Source organism: Erpetoichthys calabaricus, chromosome 3 (genome assembly GCF_900747795.2).
Source record: "Erpetoichthys calabaricus chromosome 3, fErpCal1.3, whole genome shotgun sequence".
In the NCBI taxonomy this organism is placed as follows: domain Eukaryota; kingdom Metazoa; phylum Chordata; class Cladistia; order Polypteriformes; family Polypteridae; genus Erpetoichthys; species Erpetoichthys calabaricus.
In genome coordinates, this window is record NC_041396.2 from 90,471,924 (window position 1) to 90,485,503 (window position 13,580).

At 36.8% G+C, this 13,580-nt stretch overlaps 1 protein-coding gene across 1 annotated transcript in view; it reads right to left on the reverse strand.

Moving 5' to 3' along the window:
- Positions 1-627: 627 nt before the first annotated feature.
- Positions 628-13,580, reverse strand: part of alx3 (ALX homeobox 3) — a 30,281-nt gene continuing 17,328 nt past the window's right edge. Inside the window, exons 3-4 of the mRNA XM_028797112.2 lie at positions 11,278-11,406; positions 628-1,622 (exon numbers count right to left, since the gene is read on the reverse strand). Of these exons, the coding sequence (XP_028652945.2) occupies positions 1,305-1,622; positions 11,278-11,406 (447 nt within the window). The 3' untranslated portion in view covers positions 628-1,304. The remainder of the gene's footprint in view (positions 1,623-11,277; positions 11,407-13,580) is intronic.

Below are 13,580 nucleotides of genomic sequence, written 5' to 3' on the forward strand. Positions count from 1 at the left end.
CCACCAGTACTGACAAGTCACTTAACCTACTTTTGCATCAATTGTAGACATATTTAAACAGTTCTGCTATATACTTAAAATCTGTAAATCACATTGGATAACAGCATCAGCTGAATTAATAAATAGATACAAATTAATGTAATTACTGTCCTTTATTTAAAAATAAGCAGTCATAATAAAATTATTTTTGAATAAGTGAAATAATCTGTTAGAATTATCACATGACTTTCCCCTTTACTCTCTATCACTAAAAGATTGTGACAGTCACCCGCAATTTTTCCTTCCCTGTTGTTGCTATTGTCTAAGCAAATTTCCTTCCAAGGTTCGATTTCAGAAGTGAATTAGACAGCATTGTAACAATCGACATCACTTCTGAATTGGACTTGATAGACGAATCTTTGCGATCCCTCGCTCTTCACAAGTCTCTCGAACATCTGGAAAAAACCCTAATTATATGGTTTAGAAGAATTCAGCTTGGTATGGTCAGCTGATTTACAGGGTGAAACTCTCCTAAATCTGAATTAGTTTATGGAACTACTGTTTGGCTTAAACTTGAATATACATTTATGGGTACAAACCAATTTTCCTGAAAACAATTTAGGCAAACTGCATTCTTTTTTTGTGGACTTTCTGTAGATTATATGCAGTTTTCCTCTGTAGGGACTAAATCTCTCTTTTCTCTGGGCCATTGTTTTGTGTCATCTTTCTGTCTTGCTGTTTTTTTTTTTGTTTTGGACTAGGACTAAATGCCCTAAACATGAAATTCTAATGGAAAACATTAACCTTGAACACTGAGGTCCTTAAAAGGGTTATACAGTTTTGTTTCATGTGTCTGCTTTGTATTACCTTCTAAATAATGTATTGTTTAATAGACATTTAAAATAAAGGCACTCAGATTTTGTTTTTCAGGGTAGTTAAAAGTTTACAAATGCAAAGATGCTTACACTTTTTTCTAACCTGTGCAAATAAAAAAAAGTAGACGGGGATGCCTTGAATCAGTATTTAGGGCTCTTCATTGTGGTCCATGAGGTCAACAAAAAAACAAGTAAACATCTTTCTTGTACCTCATTTTTACGTTTCTTTGTGAAATATAGCCTTTCTCTTCAAAAGCACATATCATTTTTTTCTTGATGATTTACATCTGTTTCTGTATGAAAGCTCTTGGAGTACATGCCATATATCACATAACAGCCTTATTTTAGTCCTGCCACAGTTTGACATTCTGGTTACTTAGGCCTCAATTGTCGTGGATTACAGATGCACCTTGCGAAATGCTCTTGTCTCCATTTTACCTTGTCCACTGGTCATGTTGTCCAAGATAAGAGGCTGCTAGGCTCTTTGGCTTTCATACGCAGAGCAACAAGACCTGAAGGCTTGTATTCGGATTCTGGGACTGGTTCAAAAGCATGTCCACTGAGGCTTGTGGGGAAGCCATGCAGTGAGTAAAGACTGTTGATTCCTGGGTGGTGATTGGCTGAACTAGAGATTCCCATGAATCCTGGGATGTTGCTATGAGAATGAGAGTATGGAGTCATGCAAGATGAAGGCACACTGTCATGAGACAGCACACAGCTACCTGCTGGGTTGCTTGAGCCATTGCCTGGCCACAGGTTGTTCTGAATCTATAAATAAAGAGGAAAATTGCATCAGGGCATATGCTCATATAACAGTCTATATGACTAGAATGTTTGTATAAGGATAAGAAGGACAATACAAAATAGATAGATAGATATTTTATTAATCCCCAAGGGGAAATTCACATACTCCAGCAGCAGCATACTGCTAAAAACAATATTAATTAAAGAGTGATAAAAACACAGTGCAAGTTAAAAAGTGCAAGGTGGAGAGTGTGAGGCAGGTATAACAGACAATAACATTGTATAATATTATATTTAGGAAATATAACTTATTCTTAAAGCATTCAATTTATATATTGTTTAATTTACAAGCATTATAATTATAATGTGCATTACATATCAAATTACAAGACAAGATAAAGCCATGCATAAACTGTAAATAAAAAGATGTCAACAATACTCCAAATAAAACAGGGTTTTGACCATGCAAAAAAAGGGCAGAAAAATAAAATCTATCCACCACCCTACACATCTCCAGCTTGCTTTATGGATGGGAGGAGGAAACTCATGCAGATGCATTGAGAGCATGCATACTCCCCAAAGACATTGATCAAGCTAGGATTCATATTCTATCTGTTGGAGCTACGGTGCATCTGGAAAGTATTCACAGCACATCACTTTTTCCACATTTTCTTATGTTACAGCCTTATTCCAAAATGGATTAAATTCATTTTTTTCCTCAGAATTCTACACACAACACCCCATAATGACAACGTGAAAAAAGTTTACTTGAGGTTTTTGCAAATTTATTAAAAATAAAAAAATTGAGAAAGTACATGTACATAAGTATTCACAGCCTTTGCTGTGAAGCTCGAATTTGAGCTCAGGTGCATCCTGTTTCCCCTGATCATCCTTGGCATCATATTCAAAAAGACTTGAGGCTGTAATTGCTGCCAAAGGTGCATCAACAAAGTATTGAGCAAAGGCTGTGAATACTTATTATGTACATGGGATTTCTCAGTTTTTTTTTATTTTTAATAAATTTGCAAAAACCTCAAGTAAACTTTTTTCACGTTGTCATCATGAGGTGTTGTGTGTAGAATTGTGAGGAAAAAAATGAATTTAATCCATTTTTGAATAAGGCTGTAACATAACAAAATGTGGAAAAAGTGATGCGCTGTGAATGCTTTCCAGATGCACTGTATGTGTCATTATATTATAATATTGGGAGGCAGGGGGTTGTCAACAATACACATCTACACTCACATTTGCATTCATTACGGGTCTACATTTTGTATATTACAGTATATTTTATATGGACATGGGGCAACATGCCGGCAGAGTTGCAGCACTGCTGCTTCGCAACAAGGAGACTGGTTTTCCACCTGTCTGCATGGATTTCCTCCCACAGTCCAAAGACATGCAAGTTAGGTGAACTGGCACTAGTGAGAATTTATTTGTGGTGATCCAGTGATGGACTGGTGCTCTGTCCAGGTGTTGTTCCTGCCTTGGTGCCCAGTGATTGCTGGGATAGGCTCCAGCTGTCCCATGACCCTGCCCTGGATAAGTGAGTTAAGAAAAAGGATGGATGCTTGGACACAGCATATAGCTTTATTTATTTATTTTTTATATAGCTGCAATTTCCCACTTAGACTTTTTGAATTTTGAATCCTTTTTGTGTCCCTGTTTCACTTTGCTGACTACTTTTTCTGATTCATTTCTCAAAGTCCTAAGCATTCTTAACCATGGATCCTTTCTGTTATAATTGGTCCCCATCTTTTTCTTGCTTTTACTCAAAGCAAATTCTATCTAACCTTTAGGATATTTGGTATATTGTCTGATATAATTTATATTTTGTTTCCTGATAGGCAGTCTGAAGTTAAAAATTACCTGTTATTATCAATGTGAATTATTAGATTGATTGTTTTGGTATTTTACCTTATTTTTATTTTCACATTAACATCATGCAATGGAATCTTTGAATTAATTAGGACATCTCTTGATACATGGATTATTATATGCTTCTCTTTGTTCTCTCATTTCCTCTGTTTCTATCACCTCCAAACATTCCTCCCTTGCTGTTTCTTGGCTTCTGACCATTTCGCTTCGGATTTAAGTTCCCTTTCTTATATTGATCCTTCTAGGTACATGGACGTTCTTGACAGGCAGTTTATTTTTTCTTTTTTAATTTAATGGTTAATTTATGTATAAATTATAATACTTCCAAATGTACATTTTAAGCTTGTAAAATTCTGCACATGACTATTTATGCAATAGTGCTCACACTGATTCTATATGCCATTGCCAGAGTAAAGTTACTTAGCTGAGATCTCTCTCTTTCAATGACTATATGTCCTTGTGTCTTCTCACATTAGGGTCTCTGCTTTAACTTCAAAACTTAATGATTCCTTTGATTTATTTTTATTCCAGTCTATTGTACAACTTGAAATCTATATTCAAACCAGATATTGGGCCTCTTCTAGACACATCTAATATAAACTCTGCGCTTGGTTTTATGTCATGAATTCAGATATTGTGGACTTACTTTTACCCAAGAGGTTCAAATAAGGTCTTGTTAATTTGCATCCCTTTTCTTCTCCATTTTCAGTGCTTTATATCAGCCTTTTGGGTATTGCTACTAGGAAATGTTCTCATGATTTGGATTTATTTTCTCATGATTAACCATTAGGGGCGGCACAGTGGCGCAGTGGGTAGTGCTGCTGCCTCGCAGGTCTCCCTCGCAGTTGGGAGACCTGGGGACCTGGGTTCGCTTCCCGGGTCCCCCCTGCGTGGAGTTTGCATGTTCTCCCTGTGTCTGCATGGGTTTCCTCCGGGCGCTCCAGTTTCCTCCCACAGTCCAAAGACATGCTGGTTAGGTGGATTGGCGATTCTAAATTGAACCTAGTGTGTGCTTGGTGTGTGGGTATGTTTGTGTGTGTCCTGCGATGGGTTGGCACCCTGCCCGGGATTGGTTCCTGCCTTGTGTTGGCTGGGATTGGCTCTAGCAGACCCCCGTGACCCTGTGTTCGGATTCAGTGGGTTGGAAAATGGACGGATGGATTAACCATTAGTATTGATAAGTTTATTCCAAATGATGTTTGTCACTTTATTATTCCAAATTAGACCATGCTATTAAAATTATTAAAATGACCAAATGATTTTTCCAGTTCAGTACAATACCTGCAATAAAAGTTCATCCCCTGATCTTGATTTTGGCATGCATTCTGTACTTAGCCCTTACTTAATATTTTTGTAATAACTGTGACCTTTCATTGTTATGTAGCTGTCCAAGTATAATGTACACATTTGATTCTATTATGTGTCTCTTTGGTAGAATTTCCTTAATAATTAACCAGTTCTATTCTTGCTTCATTTCCCTGATGATTTCATAACTGTGGACATCAACATAAACCACTAACTGTTTTGGACCAGCAATGTGCATCATGTTTCTTCAGATAAAGTTTGCCTCGCTGGCATTTACCTGTAAAGCCTCCCTTACTATGAACAATTTAGAAAAGATTCCATCTGCTTTATTTTCTTTTCTACAGTATGTTAATTCTTTGAAATTAACATGTGTTCCTTTCAAGTTATTTCTATTTTACCATGTGTATAAACCTTTCACTCTATTTGTTTGTGTGTATTTTAAGTTCTTTTCTTCGTCCATGCAACCTCTCTGTCTTCAATCAATAAATAATTTACTGTGTGCAGCACCACTGGCAATAGGCACCATAACAAGGTGCTTTACAGAACAAACAACATTCTTCTCCTTCTAATATCAGCCTTTTTACTGATGTTACTCTTTCATTCAGTTTATTTGATGAAAAATGATTTGCAGTTGATTACTATTCAGTTACTGAATATTTTAAAGTCTGTAGAATTAAGTTTCTTTTGTTTTGTTTACAGTTTGTTGTGTTGTTGTAGTACAATGTCTTAATCTTTCTGGAAAACAGTATCCCATATTGTTCATTCTTGATTGTAAATCTAAATGCTTTTTTTAAAATGCAAATAATATTTCTGAGGTTTATGCCTCAGATGCTCACCAGTAACCTTAATGGAATTTTGTAGTCCTCATAACATGATTTCGTTTACTTATCAATTTATATTTAAAGTTGTGCATATTCTACAGTATGCTACAAGAATATTTGAGCTTCAGAAGTTCAGGTGACTCCTGCTGTGGTTATTTACCTCATCAAAGTCTCTTCATATTCACATTCCTACAAATCACGCTGTTCAAATGTATATTTCTTGTGTTCATAATTGCATTCTTAACAATCTACATGTTTATGTTATTATTAATCAGTTGGAAATTTTGTTATTAATAGCATGTGTCTAGTTAAATCAAATACATTACAAATAGATTTAGTCCCATTCAATTACAGTATATTTTAATGTTCAAAGGAAATCAATGATCAGAATTTGATCAGAAATATAATGGCATGCAAATGTTTGGGCACCCTTGCACAAAATATCTGTTACTTTGAATAATTATGTGAGCAGAAGATAAACTGATCACCAAAATGCATAAAGTTAAAGTTGACACATTTCTTTAATATTTTAAGCAAGATTACATTTTTATTTCCATCATTTGCAATTACAAAATACCAAAAAAATTTAAAGAGCCTGAAACAAACGTTTCAATACCCGACATGTTCAGTACTTAGTAACACCCCCTTTGGCCAAGTATCACCGTTTGTAAATACTTTTTGTACCCAGCTAAGAGTCTTTCAGTTCTTACTCTGGGTATTTTCTTCTGTTTGCCCTTGCAAAAGACTTATAATTCTGTAAGATCCTTGGGCTGTCTTGCATACACCGCTCTTCTGAGAGCTATCCACAGATTTTCAATGATGTTTTGGTCACGGGACTGTGAGGGCTTGTGCCTCTTGAGAGCATTAATTCTGGGAGTGCTAGGCAGTTGCTTAGAGGAGCCCATGACTGCTGGTTGTTGGGACAAGCTTTAAGGAGTCAGAGAATTTATACAGCTTTGCAATTTGCATCACTTGGAGTTTTCTAACGATGATGGTGAACAAGCCATAGCCCTAACAAGCTAAATAAGGTCTGAGACCTTAGGAAAAGTTATCTGAGACCTCAGATATTTTGGTGTGCCCAAACTTTTGCATGGTGCTCCATATCCTTTGTTCACTGTACAATTGTACAAAATAAAAACAAAATACTAATCTAGAACAGTACTTATAGGAGACTGGCATTCAGGGGTGAAAGCTGTCTCACAGTTTGTTAATAGAATATGCAAACCTTATTAAAAATACATCATACCAAAAAATGTGAAACAGAGCTGAAAATGTTTGAATACCAAAGCACTTTGCTTTCATATCAAATTCTTATGTGATTACCAAACACTTAATATACTATAACATATGATTCTAAATTGCTATAACAAAAACAATATCCCATCATTCTCAAAACCACAATTTATGGTCAGGAGCCTATCTTGGTACTAACAGTAGCAAGGCAAGAACACCAAGCAGTAGGGATTGTGGTGAAGTTGGCTTGGAGTAACATTGGCATTCAGGTCCCTTCTGTTCAGGACATGCATAACACACTGCCTCAAGTGCAAATCTATTATAAAAGATACAAGCCATCCTGCACAGTCACTTCTCTCTGATTGGTTCTGTGTATGTATATATTTACACACATACACATACACTTACCGGCCACTTTATTAGGTACACTTGTTCAACTGCTTGTTAATAAAATATCTAACGGCCAATCACATGGTTGCATCCTAATGCATTTAGGCATGTAGACATTGTCAAAACAACCTGGTGAAGTACAAATCAAGCATCAGGATTTGGAAGAAGGGTGATTTAAGTGACTTTGAACGTGGCATGGTTATTGGTGCCAGATGGGCTTTTCTGAGTATTTCACAAACTACTGATCTACTGGGATTTTCATGCACAACCATCTCTAGGATTTACAGAGAATGGTCCAAAAAATATATCCAGTGAGCAGCAGTTCTCTGGGCGAAAATGCCTTGTTGATGCCAGAGGTCAGAGGAGAACAGCCAGATTGGTTCGAGCTGACAGAAAAGCAACAGTAACTCAAATAACCACTTGTTACAACTGAGGTATGCAGAAGAGCATCTCTGAATGCACAACACGTCAAACCTTGAAGCAGGTGGGGCCCCAGGTGCCACTCCTGTCAGCTAAGAACAGGCAACTGAGGCTGCAGTTTGCACAGGCTCATCAAAATTGGACAATAGAAGATTGGAAAAACATTGCCTGGTCTGATGAATCTTGATTTCTGCTGCAACATTCAGATTGTAGAGTCAGAATTTGGTGTCAACAACATGAAAGCACGGATCCATCCTGCCTTGTATCAACAGTTCTGGCTGGTGCTAGATGTGTAATGATGTGGGGGATATGTTCTTGGCACACTTTGGTCCCTTAGTACTAACTGAGCATCATTTAAATGCCACAGCCTTCCTGAGTATTGTTGCTGACCATGTCCATCCCTTTATGACCACAGTGTACCCATCTTCTGATGGCTACTTCCAGCTGAAGATGGAACAAAGCCCACTTCATCTCAATCTGGTTTCTTGAACATAACAAAGAGTACACTGTATTGAAATGGCTTCAACAGTAACCAGATCTCAATCCAAAAGAGCAGTGCTCAGATATGGTGGAATGGGAGATTAGCATCATGGATGTGTAGCCGACAAATCTGCAGCAACTGCATGATACTATCATGTCAATAATAACCCAAATCTCTGAGGACTGTTTCCAGCACCTTGTTGAATCTCTGTTATGAAGAATTATGGCAGTTCTGAAGGGAAAAGGGTGTCCAACCAGTACTAGCAAGGTGTACCTAATAAAGTGGTCGGTGAGCATGTGTGTGTGTGTATATTTATATATAGATGGTTTACATTACTGAAAAACTTGCTTTTAAAGGTTTTGAATGGACACTTTTACTTTCTGTTGACCGAGACATTTTAGGTACCATTAGATTGAATCAGTTTAGAATTACATGTCTGTTTACCAACAATTTAATAGTGTTGAAAAATGTAGATGTCTTGGCTCACCCTTATCTATTAAATAAAGAAAATGACTGTGAAACTTTCAATTTTGTATGAAATATTCTTAACAGATTAAATATGGGGTGCAGTTTTTAACACAACTCCACAGTTTCAGGAGAATGAGCTGAAATCCTATCACAATTCACTTTGTTTTTGTGGGCTTTTCATTATGTACTGTACTCTGTTTTCTTCACACAGTGTCTGGCAAATTTAAATTGGCCCTGGGAAAATGAATGTGCTCTAGATTGAAGTGAAACATCTTCCAGGAATGGTTCTAGCATGTGCACAGTGCATCTGGGGTAGACTTCAGGCTAATGAAACACTGAATTGGATTAAATAGATTCAGTGAATGGATGAATGGGCATTTCTTAATGGCATGCTGTTGCCTTGATTGGTGCTACTGTTTTATATCTTCAGGAGACCGGTGTCTGTCCTGACAGCAAATAAAGCAACAGTCAACCCTGAATGGGAAACCTGTCTATTAAATAGCATACTTATGCACACACTGATTCTAATTATCTGCTTGTCCAATTTAGGGTCACCAATTAACTTGATAAGGACATTTTTGAAATGTTGGAGGAAATTTGGATTGTCTGTAGAAGATCCCAAGCAGACACAAATGAAATGCATAAACTCAAACCAGAAAGTGACAATCAACATCTATTTCACATGTTTACTCCTTCAAAATTTGTGGGCAGCTACAGTCTAGTCCAGTAGCAATGGATGTGTTTGGCATGTGACAGAAAAGTAGAGTTCACAGAGAATGCATAGAGAGTGACCAGATTGTAAGTCAACCCTTGGTCTTCCAAGTAGTCAGGAAGCAATGCTAACCAGTGTATTACTGTGACATCCATCCAACCATTATCCAACCCGCTATATCCTAGCTACAGGGTCACGGGGATCTGCTGGAGCCAATCCCACATCTGTTCCTTAAATGAAATGAAATTTCTACACATTTGATTGTGTTATAATCTGCAAGGTGAGTGATATGAGGTATGATTGCCTCGGCTTTGTCTCTGTGGTGTACATATATGAATGCAAAAGAATCCTATTGGATCACTGGGTATGATGATGCTAGCTGGGGTGGTAGTAGTAGCAGCAGGATGTGCCACTTTGTAAGGGGTATTTTGACACAATAATAATGAAATGTTGAATGGGTTTCCCAACATGGAGGTTATGGGGCCACATTTTAAAGAGGTAACTTCCCTGACAGTTAGAAATCTTGCTGAATTCAAATGATTGTAAACATATATCAGAATTCTACATTGCAGATTACAAAATGCCCCTATGGACATTTGTTTTGTACCTTTTCTTCCTGAAACTAATTCTTTAGGTTTCTTTACATTGAACAGGAAACTATTGGTGAACAGCATTTTTCCAATATTCTAAATTGGACTAGGATCTTGATTTGACTAGGCCACGTCAGAATATTGACTTGTTTGTTTTTAAGTTGTGGATTTTGACTTAGGCGTTATGCTTTGAATCACTGCCACTGAATATTAATCTTCTGCCAAGACTGAAGTGTTTCTAGGCATTTTGTTAAACATATATTGTCATTTTATGATCATTCATCTTTTATTCTGCAGTATTTAATTCTGCGGTTTCATTTAACATAATCTTTTTTTCCATAAATGGCTTTACCTTTGCTGCTTTTACATGATGAAAGTGTTGGTTTCCCCAGGAGTTCTAGGAGACTAGGTGTAAATCTTGACTTTGTATGTTCTTTTCTAGGTTCGCTAGTTTTCCTAATACTTTCCCAAGACATATTAGTTTAATAATAATAATTCTTTACATTTATATAGAGCTTTTCTCACTACTGAAAGTGCTCTCCACACAGGGAGAACCTGGGCAGCAAACCCACAATCGCCTTACTGCAAAGCAGCAGCACCACCACTGCGCCACCTGTGAGGATAACTTGTATCTGTAAACTGGCTTGGTATCAGTGAGTGCAGAGATGTGCCTGAGTATGTCCTGTGCCCAGCGTTGATTACTGAAATGTTAGTAGATATAGAAAGAGAATGAACAAAGCTCATTTTTGTGAATCACCCATATAATAGTTGTTTGTTAAATATGTTAGAATTTCCATAGGCTTCTTGGTATCCTCTTGTGTTAAGATATACATGTATAAATTTTGAGTTTTAAGATTTAATTTAATTTTAATAACTACTGCAAATTGGACTGGTTTGAGTGAATGTGAATATGCATGAATATGCACTGAACCAACGACTGCTTTCTGTCCTTCAATCAAAACTCCTTGACCCTGAATTGTATTAGATGGGTTTGATAGTGGGTTAATAATTAAATTTTTTAGCATTTGAAAACTATTTAATTTAAGCTTATATTTCATATTTAATCATTTTGAAAACCAATGTTATTCTTAATCTTAATCCTTCCCGTTGGGAAGTTTGATTTGGATTGGATTTACAAATCTGTGAATACTCTGCACACATCTAAATGTACAGGAGTGTGCATGTCATAGCTTATGGATTTTACTGACCTGTATTTTTATGTATTATTCCTCTGACTATTGCATTGTTGGAGATTTCATTTGGTTATTTACTTCTAATTTTTTGCGCATTTATTCTGTTTTTTCTGCCTTGGAAGTATTGTGCATGTTGTTGAATCTAAATCGAACCTTGGGTTAATATGCATGTCAGTTCTTGCACTAACCTGGTTGTAGGCCTCAGTACGAGGCAGGATGGAAATATCATAGGTGGCAGCAAAATGGTTGCGCACTTCTTGGATTTTCCCATAGCGTTCTCTTTTTCTCCATTTGGCTCTTCTATTTTGGAACCAAACCTGCCCAAGAAAGAAATTTTAAAACATTATGTGCTGCAACTGCAAATTGAAAGGCTATACAGTGTTTCTTTGAACAGCCTATCTATATTATCCCAGAGATGCTTTGGTAGGGTTTAGGTCTAGAAATAGTGTAGGCCACTGATGCAATAAAAACTCATTGTCATGTTCTTTGAATAATTTGTTGAAGATAATGTGCCTTATGTGATGATTTATTATTATGCCGATGTGTCCATCCGAATATAGATAAAATGTATTCATGAAGGTATGAACTTGTTCAGCATTGATGTTCAGATTTTACACCTTCCCATTTAGGCACTCTTTAGTGGGTTTCAGGTGCTCTAATTTTTGGCAGGAAAACATTTTCAACATCATCATCTGCTTTTACTGTTGACAACAAACAGGATGTCTCTATAAACTCATGTTGCTTGCACCAAATTCTAGTCCTTATAGCAAGATGATGCAGAATGAACCTGGATTTGTCCATCCAAGCAACTGTTTCAATTGTTCAGTAGTTATGTTTTGATGCTTCTGTCCCCACTGGAAGTGTACGTACTTTCTCTGGCTTCAGCACTCAACATAGCCTTTAACTGTTGTCGCTCATTTAAGACAAATCCTATAAATGGCACATTCTGGCAAGACAGTCTACACACCAATGTTGAATTCAGAAGTGATTTTCTGGTTGTGATCTGTTTATTTGCTTGTATGATTTTTACAATCCTCCTTTGATACACAAATTACTTTTTTCCCCACATGATTGCTTGTTACTGGTAGGTTTTTGCTTTTTGCACCATTCTCTGTAAACCCTACAAATGTTTGTTTGTGTAAAGCCCTTGAAGGCAAGCCCTTTGGGAGATACGAGACATCCAACCTGTCTAACACCAACTATTATGTCATGTTAAAAGTCACTAAGGTCTCTTGTTTTACACATGCCAATAGCCAGTTGAAGACTATCTGATGCCAGCAATATGGATTTGCCATAGTTATGCCACAAACAACCATCACATATTGTAGCATATATTGTGCTGTAATGTAGGATTTGCGTGAAAATGGTGGTGTAACTAATAAACTCCCAACAATAGCATTGTTTCATGTACATTGTACCCAAATGAAGCAATACAGAGGCACCTGACTTTTACTTCACTGTAGTTTAAATTCTCTCTGGGTAAGCAGGATTTAGAAGTGTACAGTGTGCCCGAGGCTCACTAGATCAAGAGTTCAGAATATCAAACCTTGAGCTAGTCAGTTAACTTGCCAGTGTTTGGTGCAGAAATATGGAAAACACTAGAGATCATACAATTGGGCATGCAAAAATTCTTACTAGTTTCTATTCTTTCAGGTGTAATTCTCAACAGTACAAATAACTTCAAAACTGCACACATTAAAAATAAAATCAGTTATTCTTCACTAAGCCCAGGAAGTAGAAAGCAGCTTCTTCCACTCGTGTTTGTAAAATAATGTGAAACTTAAGATAAGCATTTGTTAAATATACATTTACAGCCATGTTTGATGTAGTATGGATGCAATCCGTATTGAAAGCAGGTAGAACAGGAACATAAGTTGTTATTCTTACATCAATCAGCTTTGCTAAGATATAGTGCGATATAATTTATCTGTGACAATTCCATCTAAAGAAATAAACTGCATTCAAACAAAAGAATGTTTGCTTGTAAAATCTCTTTAATGTGTTAATTTGTCCTGTTGTGTCATGATGTCCATCCATCTACCATCTTTTATTAAACTTCCATCCATCCATCCATTTTCCAACCCGCTGAATCCGAACACAGGGTCACGGGGGTCTGCTGGAGCCAATCCCAGCCAACACAGGGCACAAGGCAGGAACCGATCCTGGGCAGGGTGCCAACCCACTGCAGTTTTATTATACTTGTGTTGTCCTAAATTTATCCTGTCACTAAAGGCCCCAAGCCCTGGAGTGCTAATCAGTTATGTATTTTTAGCCAAAACAATGTTGTTTCATTTTTATAATCAGAAAGTTCATGTTTTTAGTGGAGGTAAGATTATCTTAATAATTCATTACATTTATTTAATGAGCTTAGAGTGAAGGACTGTGATGAATACCTGGCAAATGTATCAAGTCATTCATTTCTGAGCAATATTTTAAAGAAATTTCAAATAATGTGTATTGCTGTGATGGTTATAATATTCACAACTGTGTT